General features: G+C 42.1%; 5 protein-coding genes across 8 annotated transcripts; 2 read left to right on the top strand and 3 right to left on the bottom strand.

Moving 5' to 3' along the window:
* The first annotated feature begins 31 nt into the window (after window positions 1-31).
* LOC135338253 (integrator complex subunit 14-like) lies at window positions 32-2,333 on the top strand. Of its 2 annotated transcripts, none has more exons than XM_064534310.1 (4): window positions 32-1,100; window positions 1,268-1,526; window positions 1,588-1,653; window positions 2,040-2,333. In XM_064534310.1, exons 1-4 carry the CDS (start codon window positions 127-129, stop codon window positions 2,238-2,240), a joined length of 1,500 nt encoding a protein of 499 aa, XP_064390380.1. In that variant the 5' UTR covers window positions 32-126; the 3' UTR covers window positions 2,241-2,333. The 2 variants fall into 2 exon arrangements, with proteins under 2 accessions (XP_064390380.1, XP_064390381.1); XM_064534311.1 differs by lacking the exon at window positions 2,040-2,333 and adding an exon at window positions 1,750-2,032.
* A 53-nt stretch (window positions 2,334-2,386) lies between these two features.
* On the bottom strand, window positions 2,387-6,555 carry LOC135338257 (endophilin-A1-like). 2 transcript variants are annotated; one of them, XM_064534316.1, is made up of 9 exons: window positions 6,420-6,555; window positions 6,184-6,241; window positions 5,765-5,833; window positions 4,713-4,785; window positions 4,472-4,638; window positions 4,323-4,394; window positions 3,863-4,030; window positions 3,369-3,532; window positions 2,387-2,908 (listed from the first exon to the last, which is right to left on the bottom strand). In XM_064534316.1, the coding sequence occupies exons 2-9, from the start codon at window positions 6,220-6,222 to the stop codon at window positions 2,647-2,649; spliced, it is 1,014 nt and encodes a 337-aa protein (XP_064390386.1). In that variant the 5' UTR covers window positions 6,223-6,241; window positions 6,420-6,555; the 3' UTR covers window positions 2,387-2,646. The 2 variants fall into 2 exon arrangements, with proteins under 2 accessions (XP_064390386.1, XP_064390387.1); XM_064534317.1 differs by having other exon boundaries at window positions 6,184-6,253; window positions 6,420-6,505.
* Window positions 6,556-8,206, top strand: LOC135338267 (ADP-ribosylation factor-like protein 15). The gene is made up of 4 exons (XM_064534334.1): window positions 6,556-6,698; window positions 6,831-7,088; window positions 7,276-7,428; window positions 7,912-8,206. The coding sequence occupies exons 1-4, from the start codon at window positions 6,603-6,605 to the stop codon at window positions 8,035-8,037; spliced, it is 633 nt and encodes a 210-aa protein (XP_064390404.1). The 5' UTR covers window positions 6,556-6,602; the 3' UTR covers window positions 8,038-8,206.
* On the bottom strand, window positions 8,125-14,685 carry LOC135338261 (DNA polymerase subunit gamma-1-like). Of its 2 annotated transcripts, none has more exons than XM_064534323.1 (7): window positions 14,498-14,685; window positions 9,918-10,037; window positions 9,472-9,628; window positions 9,057-9,191; window positions 8,699-8,815; window positions 8,386-8,538; window positions 8,125-8,233 (listed from the first exon to the last, which is right to left on the bottom strand). In XM_064534323.1, the coding sequence occupies exons 1-6, from the start codon at window positions 14,623-14,625 to the stop codon at window positions 8,392-8,394; spliced, it is 804 nt and encodes a 267-aa protein (XP_064390393.1). In that variant the 5' UTR covers window positions 14,626-14,685; the 3' UTR covers window positions 8,125-8,233; window positions 8,386-8,391. The 2 variants fall into 2 exon arrangements, with proteins under 2 accessions (XP_064390393.1, XP_064390392.1); XM_064534322.1 differs by having other exon boundaries at window positions 8,421-8,538; window positions 14,498-14,684.
* On the bottom strand, window positions 10,574-12,849 carry LOC135338249 (uncharacterized). The gene has a single exon (XM_064534307.1). It carries the CDS (start codon window positions 12,455-12,457, stop codon window positions 10,745-10,747), a length of 1,713 nt encoding a protein of 570 aa, XP_064390377.1. The 5' UTR covers window positions 12,458-12,849; the 3' UTR covers window positions 10,574-10,744.
* Window positions 14,686-14,783: the final 98 nt, after the last annotated feature.

Below are 14,783 nucleotides of genomic sequence, written 5' to 3'. Positions count from 1 at the left end.
TGTGAATCCGATTGTGGGTGGGTGGGGCTGGTTGGGTGGAGGATTAGAATTCGCCATGCGATATGGTTCTTATCTCACTGATCTTTTGTCCTTTGGTAGATAAACTGTCGCCGCCATTGATACATAATGCCTACTGTGTTTCTTGTGGACTGCTCCCTATCAATGATGAGGCCTGTATCCTCAGAAGAGAGCTCTCCATCAAGACTGAAACTAGCTCGCCAAGGAGTGTCGTGGTTCTTCGACTACCTTGCCCAGTACTACCCCCTAGAGTACACCTCTCTCTTAACCTTCTCCTCCAGCTGTGACATTGTTGTGCCGTTTACTCGCGATTACGAAACGCTAAAGACGAAACTCGACGAAGTGTCTATTCAAGATCGAACCGATTTGCACTCTGCACTGTGCATAATGGTGGATGTCATTGTTAACGAATGGGGCTCTTTTGCCCCCTGTCAAGTTGTCGTGGTGACAGACGGCTCCCCTGGCGTGAGGCATCAGGATTCGGCTAGACGTTCTAAACACTCGTTCTTCACTCCGTTTCCTTGTCAGATTAGTGTTGTGTGTGTAGCGTCAAAGAGTGAGATGACATCACCGGCTAGAAGAGGTGGAATTGAAAGACTGTGTGAAACGGTCGGTATATCTAGAGCGGATGTTTACCTACCAAATGATGACCTGTGCGAAGACGGTGTGAAAGATGCAGTTACTCGACTAGTTAGAAAATGCTTTTTACCGTTCACGACTTGTATCAAATGTGGTCATTTGAGTGTCCCTGTTGGCTTAACCCCCTCCCCACACATGCTGCAGACGAATTTTAACCTCTCTGTTTCCGTCGACCAGACGTTTCCACCTCTTGAGAGCAGCCTCCGCGATTTATCGTACCCCAGTGAAATGAAAGTGTGTGGGTTTATCGACATCAGTGCAATTCCCGCCCCCCCTCATTACTCAAGACATTTCGTACTCGATCCAGTCACACTCAGTGAGTCTTTTGAGTTGGGCCAAGAAAAACCTCAACAACAGTCGGAGGAGAGTCAGAAACCTTCGTTTAGAGTCCTGCTCCATGGTGGACTGAAATGTGAAACTAAAGCCGCACTGCTCAAATTAGAGTGAGTTTGCACAAGTAGAGTTTGTGTGTATGACTTATTATTATTCACTATTCATGTAGTTGTTTTTGGGATATGCATTTTAGGGGTGAAATAATAATTATACAACTATTTCTTCGTTTTTTGTCAACCTTTATTGCCTCCCTCTACGTACATGTACCCCACTGCAGTGATGACTGGTACGGTCTACTATTCTCACAAACATCAACTGCTAAGAAATCCAATCTTGTCCTTTGTGTGTTTCACCCAAGCTCTGACCTCCCCTGGCTAGGGCCTTTCCCCTACCTCGGACCAAAGACAGCTGCAGCGTCTGACCCACGTCAAACAAAACCACAGACTACTGACAAGTCTTTTCCAGTGATACCTTCACATTTACCTAGCTACCACACTCCTAGCAACATGCTCTGGGCCAAAGAAGCTCTCTTACAGGTGAGGAAATTAAATGCCTGCCCTCTTTCTCTCTGTGTTAATTGTCATTTATTGTTTGCAGACTGATGTTTCCAAGGTCATAAGATACTGTAGGAAATTGCCTGACAAAGAAGCATCTCTTGTAAAGGTATACAGTAGTATTCAATGGAATACAAATTACTGATTTTATGCTGATATCTATCTATCCATTCTACTCCACCGCTCGTATACACACACACACCAGAGGAGGTCCGACAGGTGCGGTGAAACTCAAGCAATTAGCCTCTGATTACACTCAGCAATAACACACGATGTGGGCGGGCGTGGGCGGATAATTAGTGTTCAATCATCAAAGACTAATTACTAGAGCTGCACCGCTGCCTGTCGTACCTCCTCTGCACACACACACACACACACACACACACACATCCATCTAATGTTTGGTTTCAAATGTACTCCTCCCTCCCTCCCTCCACACACACACACACACACACACACACACACACACACACACACACACACACACACACACAGGAGTTGAACAAGTTGCGACAGGTCTCGCTGACGTTCCACATCCCCGAGCTAGTGGAGTTGCTGTGTATCGTCCTGGGCAAGGAGGTGGCTAGTCCTCACCCGAGCCCAGCCACGAAGAAGATGCTGCAGCAATGTGTCACCTTCCTAAGCAGCAACAAGAGCCCCACTGAGAGACTTGTAGTGAACTCTAGCAAGAGCTAACACACACTTATAAATTATAATATCATTTAATTTTAATTTGCAATCTAATAATAATATATTGCCTATAATAATAATTTTATTGTATGAGCAGTACTTACCTACATGTATACACAGCCTATAGTTAAGCATGAACCTCAGCATTGCAATTAACATCGAGAACAAATTTTTTTCATGAAAATAATACCATCGAGTAATATATACACAAAGTGAACAAGATCAAACAAAAATATAAATGTTTGTGGATCAACAATCTCAACTTAAAAACACTATTAATACGCAATACCATAAACGCATGAAACTACAGCATATTATACTCAAAATGGTCTCTAAAGCTCATACGTAAGTGCAAGAAAACTGCACTCTTCAAAAAAGTACTAATAAGTGCTAGTCATCCATCAATAGTTAATCAAATGTCCACAATAATCTTGACGTAGTTGTCGGGGAAAAATCCATGGCGACCGTTGACCTCTCCTTCCAGCCAGTTCTCATCAATACGAGATGTGAGTGTGATGATGTCTCCTTCGTTAAAAGCAAGCTCTCCCTCGTTCTCGGGCTCGAAGTCGTAGACAGCTTGTGCAGAGGGGGTGGAGTTGGAACTAGCGGCTGGGGCTGGTGGGCTGTAGGGAGGGTGTCCGTCATCATCGTCAGAGTCAGGCTGACTACTGTACCTGTGTGTGTGGGAACAGGGGGACATGAGGAACTTTAGTATAGTGTGTGTGTGGGGACAGGGGGACAGGGGGAACTTTAGTACAGTGTGTGTGTGGGGACAGGTCTCAAGCGGGGCATATACTGGCACTGTACTGAGATAGAGAGGGAGGGCACTGTACTGAGATAGAGAGGGAGGGCACTGTACTGAGAGAGGGAGGGGCTTATAGCAGGTATAATAATTACTACACGTGTGAGTTACTCTGGGGAAAACATTAAACTGTGTGTTTTGTTGACTTGTACAGTAGAGATGAAAATTCATTGGGATTGTAACAATTACACAATGTAATAAGATTTTTTGAAAATACATAATCCTAAAATCCTACACATTTACTAGGGGAATTAATATACGTACTGTAAAGATTTGCAAGAGATTGACTGCAGTATTAAGTAGTACATGCACAGATCAGTTCAAACCTTTACCTAGGGCTGAAGGACTTCGCCGTTCTCTGACGCGGTGGTTGAGAAGAGGCTTGGTCTATGTGTTCCTGAACCGCTGTATTTAAACTCTCCAGAATGTCAGTGGCCTTGCGATGATAGTCCAACAAGGCGTCCACAAAGTAGTGCAGCTGTGTCACCTGCTCCACCTGTGATCGTGTTGATATTACATTGATGACCCTTTACCAGTATTCAGTGATTCCAGTAATATAATTAAAACACCGAATAGACAATCTAAAGTGAAGTTATGGGGACTTTAAAGTTGACTGGAGATATTTATTAGCCTAAGAATTGGAAAGCCTATTTTCTGAAGTCATACCAATACTGTACACGTGTAATTAAATATATATATATAGTGAGGAAGGACCTCCTATTGTTGCTCGGTTATTATCTTTTGTCATCCCCACTCCCAAGCCATAAGCGTCGGCAACAGAGGACGACATTAAACACCTTCGGGAACAGATCAAAAATGTTAGTACCTCATTATCCAGGAGGTTTATCATTCCACTCTCTGCCAGTTCTTTAGACTCCTCAAACTTTTCCAGGGCCTGTCCAATCTCATCGTCAGTGATGCTACTGCCCTTAGCCTGCCTCCTCTTCTTGGCGTCAAGGTCGAGCCTTCGTCCATTCATCTTCTTTCGGTGATGCTGCAAAGACAATCATACGCTTAGTTCCTACTCTGTGAGTTCAACACTGTGAGTACATGCTAGTACTACAAGTACTCAAATGCAAACTTGGAATATACATGTATAAAACCAGAAGCACTCAACAAAAACATTGGCAATACAGTACCACCGCTTGTACTTATATGTACCTATATTTTGTACATACACATAGTAAATGCGTTCAATACTGAAACGCTATCGCACAACAATAAAAGTAGCAGTCTTCACATTTTTTCTGCATGGGCACTAAGGATGCTGTCTCAAAGAAGCTTACCATGATCTCCTTGATGTCTTTAGAGAGAAGCTGTGAGAGGGGGTCTAGGAAGTTGGTCTTCACCACTACATCCTGCAGGGGGACACGAACACAGTGAATGTGGTACACACTGTTGCATGTTCCAAGAATATAATTATGTACTCTCTTACCAGTTCATCCTTGGCTTCAGAGATGTTGGCCAGACCCTCCCCTACTTCCGTTAGTGCTTGTCCAAAATGAGTCTCCCCTAGTTCGTTCCTGCCTAGAGCGTCTCCCAACACACCTTCTACGTGAGGATACGCTGATCCTTTCTTCATACTCAACTTGAGTCGAGCGTCTGTACGAGAGCAAGAGTGGTCAGATACCAAGCATACAAACAGAGATATCATTTGTGTATGGAGGCATCCTTACTTGGGTTGGGATGAAGGAATTCTTTGGTTTTGCTATCGATTGTGCTGATGATGTTGGCAGTGGCGTCAGTCAACTGTGTGTGTGTATTGTGTGTGGGGGGGGGGGGGCAGAGAGTAAAGTATCGTTTATAATAGTTGAATGGCCGTAAATTGAGTTCTGCTAGTCCAATTTAAGTACTTTTATGAAAGCTTAAAGATAGCCCTTGAAGATGGTGTGTTAAAATAAGAGGTCATTTTTTTGAGGTCAATTTTAACAAAACAGCGTGGACTATATAAGTGGGGGAAATTTGGGCCAGGTTGAAATGTTTGAGCTAAAGGTACCATTATTTTGAAAGATTTCTTTCTAAGCTTCAAGAAAATCAAAATATCACTGAAATAGGACCAACGGTACACGAGTTATTGCCGTTCAAACAACTGCTACAGATCAATTAGGGATATTCATTTACACTTACTATAGGATATTACATTCACAACGCACACGCCCACTTTGAGAGAGACCCGTACAAATAAGGTCATGTATGGCAATAGCACTATCACATGGTTCCACTCCTATTACTCATTAAATGATTATACATGTGTAGTTCTAGTTGCATGTACACACACACACACTAGCAGCAGGCTCTCTACTAGCAACAGTATAATGACCTCATAAGTAGTGACTGTTAATACTACAGATAGACAATACAGTGGGGCAAGTTAAACTACATCGATCGAAGCTCAGCATAGTTCAAATTATTAACACAAACGCAGTGCATAACTCGATGTAGATATTCAACCTCAATTACTGAAGGAAACCCATTCCACACTTCCACAGGATGTTCCCTCAATAGCCCAGGGGGTCTACCGTAGATATTCAACCTCAATTACTGGAAACCCATTCCACACTTCCACAGGATGTTCCCTTAATAGCCCAGGGGGTCTACCTAACATACTGGTACATACACAGTACAAGCTGTGGGGGGTCCACCAAACATGTACATGTTCAGTACACAATGTACTAGCACATGTACACTTTAATCAGCTGTGTTCAAAGAGAAGTAGCTATGAAAGCACCTTTTCCAGATCCCTATAATCTTCCTCAATGGTTGTCCCCTCGTCCTTCCCCATCTTCTCAGTCATGAACTACAGGTACAAACAAAATAGAGATAATTATCAAGAAACACACGACAGACCATTGCTCAAGCAGCATTTGTACCAGATAAAAGGTGCAGGTTTATAAACATACATTAGTGACATATGGCTGTCAAATAAATAAGACAGTTTATATCTTCAATTTACACAAATAAACACTTCTTGGAATGTACAGTGTCTACACTTTTGGCAAGTTGCATACAATGAGTGGCACTTATTACACACTTTGATAGTAACGGCCAGCAACAAATTGTGTTTCTGACAATTGTACCATGGGAGCAAGTGTATAAACACAATATGAATAAACTCATTGGACGCCTGCCTACAGTGTGCTCCCTCACCTGAGTGACCTTGTTGTACTGCTTCTTTATTCCCTGCATCTTGCCTCAGGTCTGCAAACTGCAGAGGGATCTTTTTTACAGAGTGTTTATATTTGTATATACCCAGGCCAATGTACATGTACTATACTATACTATGGTCTACTGTATATTGACATTCAGTGCTTGACTAAGAGTACAACAACGGATTAAAGACCACCTTAATTCATCTAGTTAGAGCATCTCATAGCTCTACTTACCTTTATTAGTGCTTTGGCGACTCAACTGCTTTTCTCTTTGCTTTGGTTTGCTTTGCTTGCAGCTAGTAACTTTATTAGCCCGTCATGTGATTACCAGGACTATTCACATGTCTCAGCTAATTTTGAGCTCCGCCCCCTTTTTTCTTGCAAAACCTCTGAGCTGTGTGTGATGGAAGGAAGAAGATGAATTCTACTGAATATGAGAGCATTTCCATTGCTAGGTCTAGGTATGCCGGCTGCTGTCTGGCCTGTGGTATCTGCAAGATCCTCTGCTACACTGTGAGTCTAACTATAGACGAGTATCTAGAAATAATTATGGTCAACTCAGTAACACTGATAAAATCAGTAGTTGTGGATTCTTATAGCTTGGCTTGTCATGTTGACCTCATATTCTGCTTATTCCCACCTCAGATTTGTTGTCGAGCATGCCGACCTGCCACACAGCCCAAGGAAGAACTGACGCTCCTTTGTCTGGGACTGGAGGGGGCGGGCAAGTCCACCCTCCTGGCCGAGTTGGCAGGGGAGACAGTGCCTGAGGCAGAACCCACCATCGGCTTCTCCATCAAGGCTGTCCTCATGGAGAGAGTAGTGTTGAGTGTGAAGGAGCTGGGAGGAGGTCCAACGATACGAGAATACTGGGAGAGGTACTTCAGCGGCCATGATGCAGTGGTGAGGCCAATTTAATACTTGTTAGTTTGTGTTGACCACTGCACAAACTGCACTCTATTTTTGGTTGATGGTGTGTTTACCTGCTGAACAGTACATGCAAAAATAGTGATTCTTCTAGCTTCACAAAAATCTTTCGTTATAATATCATTATTGTCTACTTTCATCCATACTACACACACACTTGTAGATATTTGTGATAGACAGTATGTCAAGTGATGAGCAGCTGTCTGAGAGTGTGACCTGTCTCTCCCGCTGTCTGGCTAGCTCCGCCCTACGTGGTCTACCCGTGCTGGTGGTGTGCTCAAAACAGGACAAAACAGGCTCAAAGAGCGTCGATCATGTGAGGAGAATGATTACATGACAGTTGAAATATCATGTATACTTTAGTAAGCAATTAATGTACAGTTTGCCATGGATAGTGTACAAGAAAGGGTCAAATGTATTTCATAGGGTCACAGCCTCACTTGCTACAGAGCAACTACGCTCTAATGGAGGGAACGAACGGATAATTGACAATGTTCTGTTTAACAAAGTTCTCTAGCCACAGTACAGAGCACTGACTGTCTTGCTGTGAATCACTGCAAAGACAGTCACTGCTCTGTGACAAGCAGGTCTAGTCTAACACTTGAAATATCATGTATACCTTAGTAAGTAATCTAGTAAGCAATCATGTATACTTTAGTAAGTAATTAATGTATAATGTTCTCAGTGTGTATGTTATAGCCATGTTATGATGATACTTCTTAAAGGCTATATATAGCTGTGATTAAAGCTACAGTTATACATTAGCAAATTCTCAACACAAACTCTCCCGTGTATGCAGGTGAAGGCAATGGTGGAGAGTGTGATGGATGGACGGAAGTGGAGCATTGTCGGCAGCAGTCAGCGTGGGGTAGAGGCAGTAAAGAAAGAATTGGAAGAAATTGCCAACTCTATTATTGATAATTAGTTACGTGCCTAAAAACTATGTTACTGTAACCCGATCACTTATATCCTGACTGTCAATAAATTGTTAATCACCTTACGAGCATAAAAATGAAACAATGTGACAGTCTTTGAATTGATACCACAAAAATAAAACACAAATTATTTTCTTAATTGTCCGTTTGTCTTGTTAACCAGTTGATAGATATCCAGCACCTCACCTGCAGAGTGGTAAAAACATATTGTGAAAAAAGGGTATAATAGAATGCAAAATCAATATAATTTTTCTTGGGGTCTTTATATTATACGATGTATCAACCATGTATATTATAGGTACCTCTTCGTACCATGCACTAGCTTGATTTATACTCACACATCACTAATGATTGCTGCGTGATGTGTCGTTACCGTTGGGGATGCCGTGTCCTTTTTCCATGCCGATAGGGTTGGAGGGCGTCTTGCAATCAAGGGTGGCCTCCTTCCTAAGTACTCTGTCCACATCCACACCACTGAAGAACGCCACAGACTGCAAGGGAGAGAGGGGTGGGGCAATAATAAACCACACCCACAATTTATACGCCCCTTTCCTAATAACACAATATGCAGTCATGAGTTAGATCTACACGTATACAATTACAAAAAGTACACTACAAAAATCAATAGCGGCCATGCAGATAATCGTGTACCATTGGTAGGTCTCGAAGGCCCAGCTTGTGGGAGAACATAGCTCTGGTGTACAGGTTGGCGTACTGGAGAGCTAGGCCTGCTCTGTACCGGTCCTCACTCTTCACTAGATAGCGTACCTACATGTTGGGGGAGTGTCGTTAATACACACACATGTACGTACTTATACAGCAGCTTTTGAGATTTCTAGTGGTCCACATTGAAGGGTTTTGTGATTTCTACATTAATTTTCATGCTAATACGAGAGATATGAATTATAATTATAATTATGCACACTGTCGTATTATATTATGTGTATATAGCTAGCTATATACACATGGTATGACTTGAGCGGTAAGTGTACATGTGTGTATGACTTACCTCATCATGGATACTGATGCAAAAACGGCCGGAGATGTCGAAGCATCGAAACATCCATTGACAAGAGACGAGAAGAAGATGGAGGTAGTCGACAGCTGACGACTGGACTACCCAGTTCACTCGACTGGGCTGGAACTGTGCGTGTGTGTGGGGGGGGGGGGGGATCATAGCAACAATGATACTAGGGTAGCTGAGCCAAGAAAATACACAAAACATAATCATCAAGTTGCGTAGTACAAACATTTATCATTTAGAGATCTATTAATATAACCAAGGGCGTATACGCCCTTGATATAACTGACACACAGTTACTTCATACAGAGCTAGCTAGTGCACAGTAGTTCCTTGCTTGCAAAATTCTTCTATATATAATAATATCTCTTGTATCAGTGTGTTATAGCTAATAGTTAGTTACCTGATTTCCGACATGTTGTTTCTCGAGTGCCCTTGTGAGGGAGGCGGCCAGTACGGGGGTAGAGGGGTGGTCAGAGAGGGCAATACTCTCCAGCTTGTTGAACAGGTGAGACTCACTACCACCGTACCACACTCGGGAGGAGAGCATCTTGCTGGCACTGGAGGGAGGAAAGAGAAGGGGGGGGGGGCAATGAAAATAATCATTTGGGTGGCAGTAGCCTCGTTCCCAGGCTGATTTGTCTCTAGGTCGACAATTAGGAGGCTAGAGGGCAGTTACTGCATGGCACAATCTGCTAAGATACATGTACATCGCCGTCTTTAAAAAATGGTGATCAAGAATAGTTATAATAATAGCTGCATGAACACTAGATTCCAATTCTGAGTGCATATACGTACATGCATGTACATACAACGCTAAGGGCAATCTGATGCTGGGTAGTTGTGTACCTGTGGTATCCATGCACGTCACAGATTAGCTTCCAGTTGTCGTGGGAGACTAGACAGCTGTCCACCAGAGGCAGATCCATGTCCTCTGCCACACTCTGACCCTTCTTGCTCAGCTTGTACCTGCAACGGTTGAGAGGGTAGCAACATGAACTTTCAGCTTTATATGATTCTATATCTGAAATCTGTGACTATAACTATATAATTATGGAAGCGCTCTTACTCGTATTTAAAATAGATTGAACAGCTACAGACAGACACATAAACACGCTACCGTATACCTCACTTATGCATGCGCACACCGAGGCATAATTATAGTAGTCCTGTAAAGGCGATAATTATATTAGCTAAACTTGAGGTTTTTCTAGTGCAGTACAGCATTAATTTACTAAGGCTCTGTTTACAAATTGTACAACCGTGCTACAAAGCAAATTCCTGCATGTGCTTTCAATGTTACCATTTCAATGTTACCGCTAATGGTAATTCATTGTAACACTCCAGCCCCATCATTTTCAGCTAGCTGGTGTGACTACAACCCTGGTTGCTGAGAGAGTGGAACGAGTGTCCTTTTCACCTCCTCATGTCAGTGCACTTATATGAGGTGATGGGCCTATAATGCGACACTGTGCATATTTGTGTAAACATTGAAATGATGACTATTACATCTGTCGGGGTATAAAATTATAATGATGTTTTGGTGTAGTCAAATAATTATAAACATTACTTATAAGTACATACGGCAAAAAGAGAGTAGTTAATTGTGTAGCTCAGTATATAAGTTCACAATACAATAAAAATTATGTTCATGTACAACATTACTATAGATCTAATTAAGCTACTAATTTCCAGACAGCAATCTTTTCAGACTGACATAGTTCATCACGCATAGCAGGAATGATTCCTTTACGAAATGTGATCGACAACAGCTCATCAGCAGTCTTGACCTTATATTCGCGAATAGCCCACTTCAGATAGGCAAGGAATTCCTTCCATTCGACCAACCCATCATTATCCATGTCTATTGCCTTTAGTCCTGCCATAGTATCGTCGCATTTGAAACAACCAAAGTAGGGTGCCATGAAGCCATTGTAGAATGAGTCGAACTGCATGGCATCATCCCCCTGTACCTCGTCTTGAAGGTCCCATGTGTCCCATCTCTCTTTGACTTCCGCAACCAGGAGTTTCTCAAAATCTGTTCCTGCTTCCATGTCAGCAATTACATCTCCCATCTTCTTCGTTAGTTTCCCTCCAGATCGATCAAACAACACACCCAGGCCTGCTTCACTCATGTACTCTTCCTTCCTGTTGCTACGGAGATCTTCCAGCATAACTTCTTTCATCTTTTCAGCTATCTGCTCGTTGAATTGTGGATTGCTTCCAAACAGCTCTTTGAGCCGAGTGATAATCATGGCAGTTGAAGCAAGTGTGCTGATTCTAACCGGTGGTTTCTCACCAAAGAATTTCGCAATATCGAATTCACCTTTTCCCACACGGCCCCCAGCGATACCACCAAAATCAAAACTAATATCTAAAGCTCTCTCCCCGTACACCACCTGCTTAGGGTGAGGGTCATCACCAGTAGTGATATTAGTAACAGCTATTGCAGCTTTTCGCAGATAGGTGCAGTTATATCGCTCAAGTACTTTTTTGTTTCCCATTCGAATTAAATTCGTCAGGGTGATGGATGAGCAAGCATGGCCCATGGCTGCTCCCTCTTCAGCTAGACTGGCCCAAATACCATCAGCTCCACAGGATAAGCTCTCCAGTTGTACAGTTTCAGCCAGTCCCCACTTCTTGTGCACGTGAACCAGCAAAAGCCCGTTATTCCATTTCCTGGCATTCATCAGTTTTCGTACAGCTGTTGTCCATGCTCCAACTTCTTCCGGTAAGTAGTCTCCAGTAGGGTCCTCGAAAATGATACCCAGCAATCGTTTCTCCTGTGGCAGGGATGCAAAGTAGTCAACTGTAGCGAGTACACGTTCTGGCACTTGAGTCATTGCTATCGGGAAATCCCTAAAGTTGACGAAAATTTGGGAATCCTTTGAAAGATTAGTACGAGACCATTCAATCCATTTCATGACCAAATCGCAAATATCTTTCACTGAACATGACTCCCAGTTGACAGATTTATTGGCAAGATCGACTTCAATGATTGGGTTTATTAGCCCATGTTCTTTCATCTTAGCTAAACCAACTGGTATGGTTTCTCTGTCGATCACTCCTTTCGAAATGCATGCTGTGACTTCAGAGAATGCATAGAGTGTGCTTGGATCTTCACCATTTTCCATCAGCTCTTTGATGAACATGTCATCAACTCGTGTCATATGTGAGAAAGCCGCGACTATGATGTTCTTAAAGCCGCATTTCTTCACTTCATTGTAGATTTTCCATTTGTTCTCAATGGTGTGACCGCGCAATTGGCCTACAGTACTCTCTCTTATGGAATTGTCCAGTACAAAGCAGTCGAGGTTTTGGAGTGTGTGTCTCTTCTTTCCTTCATCTGCAATGGCAGCCTTTATGTGTTCCAGCTCTTCTTGATACATTGCATGTACAACACTAATAAACTGCTTCACTTTAATACCGTTTCACAATATCTTAACTTATCACGTTCAGGCAGTTTAAAGGACACTATATTATATAGTCTATGGTGCTTATATAATTACCATGTTTATTTATGTTGAGTTCGGCCCCGGAAATTCTGTGGTCAAGGTTGAAAGGAAGGAATCCAATGGTATTTGAAGTTTTAAAATTGACTAAACTTATGGCCCAGGAAATGTTGTAGTCAAGGTTGAAAGGAGTATCTCTGCAGTTCAATCTAGACAATGGCTACGTTGTCCAGTAGACTGGCTGGCAACACAGTCCTACATCCACAAGGGAAGGGACTAATCAAGTTTTGTTCTAGTGGAATTTAACTAGCTACATAACATCATCATGTGGCGTGTGCGATTGACCAAAGTTGCGTAACTATCAAATGATGTGTGGGTAGGAGTGCACGAATAGGAGTATCCAACTCCTACGCACTTCTATATACCGTATTACTAGAATGTTTTGCGGATGAAAAACCTTTGCAAATGAGCCAAATCAGCAGAAATTTTGACCCTTTGCGATCTAACTATTGCGTTCTGGCAAGGATCGTGTGTATTTACTAGTAATAATATAGGTTTTGCGGATTTTATTGTTGCGAATTGATCAACCATCGCAAAGTTTGCAAATGTTTGATGCTCGCAAAACATTCTAGACAATGCACAAGACTACTTTATCCGGTTAGGTGTATGAACAGGGGAGCATCCAACTTCCATGCACTTCTATATATAGACAATGCACAAGGATATACTTTATCCGGTGGTGGGTACGACAAGCTGAGTGCCATGAATAGGAGTATATCCGACCCCATGCACTTCTATATACAATGCACACAGTAGAATGGTCAGAAGTACTTCCTGGCTGGAAATACTTCCTGCTGTCCATTGGTTTCAAGATCAATTTGTGCACAAACTTTAGCTTAGTGTAACATTTATACTTGAATCTTGAATGTACTGAATATATTCTTTCTTCTTATTGCATAACAATGTCTATGTCCCAAGTTCAACACAGAGCCTAGCCTCGATCCCAGGCCGATCCGTCTCCAATTGAACACTATAGGTCGCCTACTACGTATTTTTCAACTTCGTTCTATTAAAAAAAAACGGCCTGGGACCGAGGCTACACAGAGCCTTGCTCAACATCAGCTTGGTTTACAGTGTATGTCATTTGTTTACTTTGTATATTGTATAATAATTATAGTATTGTTGACAGTGACAATACAATTCCATGTAAGTACTTCCTGGCTGGAAATACTTCCTGCTGTCCATTGGTTTCAAGATCAATTTGTGCACAAACTTTAGCTTAGGGTAACATTTATACTTGAATCTTTAATGTACTGAATATATTCTTTCTTCTTATTGCATAACAATGTCTATGTCCCAAGTTCAACACAGAGCCTTGCTCAACATCAGCTTGGTTTACAGTGTATGTCATTAATATTTTATTTACTTTGTATATTGTATAATAATTATAGTATTGTTGACAGTGACAATACAATTCCATGTACATAATTCCATATACATTAAACACAATTTAGAGCAACGAGTAAAACAGTGTTATGGAAGAGGAGCTTAATTAATGAAACAGCAGTCTAATGGCTAGAGATGCATGATCTTCAATTTTCAAGGATAGATCTATGATGACAGGAAGTTTAGTATTGTTATGACATTGCTGCATAGAGGTCAGAGTTCACAATGGCTGCTGCCGTACAGCTTTGCAGCTATTTTCTGACTCTTGCAGCTAACAAACAACTAGCCTATAGAAGCTCTTACTTGCACTTCATTTATCATTGAGCAGCTGTAACACTCTATACACAGACAGACACACCGTTAGCCTCCTTCACAAGGCCTCAAAAGCCTTCGAGGAAAAGCGGCCTGGGATCGAGGCTAATGCACCGTATACCTCACTTGCGCATATAATTATACACACACACACACCAGTCCATGGCATAATCACACACAGAGTTCTTAGAACAGCACATTACACGATTGGCTACTTACATTCTAACTCCTTTGGTGGATATATACAGTAGCTCAGCTTTCTCCGTTACCTCTGCCGCAGTGAGGGAGGGGTTAAACGTCCGTAGGAGCATCGATGAACAGTGTCCCTGCTCCATAGAAACGACCATAATTGAGTCGAATAAAGGCCGTGTGTAGTTAGCTAGCTGCTAACGTGTAAGTTCAAGCTTTTTAGCTTTTGCTTCGCTTTCATTAGTATAGACAAGGAAGCTTTAACATCAAAATTTGCCAAATTTAAAACTACTACCTTGTTGTGTAAAGTGACTTT

Source organism: Halichondria panicea, chromosome 7 (genome assembly GCF_963675165.1).
Source record: "Halichondria panicea chromosome 7, odHalPani1.1, whole genome shotgun sequence".
NCBI classification, from domain to species: Eukaryota; Metazoa; Porifera; class Demospongiae; order Suberitida; family Halichondriidae; genus Halichondria; species Halichondria panicea.
Note: the sequence above shows the minus strand (reverse complement) of the source record. Positions and strands in the feature narration are given on the sequence as shown.

Excerpts from the sequence above, each read along its gene's own strand:
- LOC135338267 (XM_064534334.1), top strand. The coding sequence starts at position 6,603 with ATGAATTCTACTGAATATGAGAGCATTTCCATTGCTAGGTCTAGGTAT. Across the intron at positions 6,699-6,830 it reads GCAAGATCCTCTGCTACACT|ATTTGTTGTCGAGCATGCCG; the intron begins GTGAGTCTAACT and ends TTCCCACCTCAG. Across the intron at positions 7,429-7,911 it reads GCTCAAAGAGCGTCGATCAT|GTGAAGGCAATGGTGGAGAG; the intron begins GTGAGGAGAATG and ends CCGTGTATGCAG.
- LOC135338253 (XM_064534310.1), top strand. The coding sequence starts at position 127 with ATGCCTACTGTGTTTCTTGTGGACTGCTCCCTATCAATGATGAGGCCT. Across the intron at positions 1,101-1,267 it reads GCCGCACTGCTCAAATTAGA|TGATGACTGGTACGGTCTAC; the intron begins GTGAGTTTGCAC and ends ACCCCACTGCAG. Across the intron at positions 1,527-1,587 it reads CCAAAGAAGCTCTCTTACAG|ACTGATGTTTCCAAGGTCAT; the intron begins GTGAGGAAATTA and ends TATTGTTTGCAG.
- LOC135338257 (XM_064534316.1), bottom strand. The coding sequence starts at position 6,222 with ATGCAGGGAATAAAGAAGCAGTACAACAAGGTCACTCAG. Across the intron at positions 3,533-3,862 it reads TAAACCTCCTGGATAATGAG|GTGGAGCAGGTGACACAGCT; the intron begins GTACTAACATTT and ends ACACGATCACAG. Across the intron at positions 2,909-3,368 it reads GCGAAGTCCTTCAGCCCTAG|GTACAGTAGTCAGCCTGACT; the intron begins GTAAAGGTTTGA and ends CCACACACACAG.
- LOC135338261 (XM_064534322.1), bottom strand. The coding sequence starts at position 14,625 with ATGGTCGTTTCTATGGAGCAGGGACACTGTTCATCGATGCTCCTACGG. Across the intron at positions 9,192-9,471 it reads AACAACATGTCGGAAATCAG|TTCCAGCCCAGTCGAGTGAA; the intron begins GTAACTAACTAT and ends ACACACGCACAG. Across the intron at positions 8,816-9,056 it reads GCATCAGTATCCATGATGAG|GTACGCTATCTAGTGAAGAG; the intron begins GTAAGTCATACA and ends CCCAACATGTAG.
- LOC135338249 (XM_064534307.1), bottom strand. The coding sequence starts at position 12,457 with ATGTATCAAGAAGAGCTGGAACACATAAAGGCTGCCATTGCAGATGAA.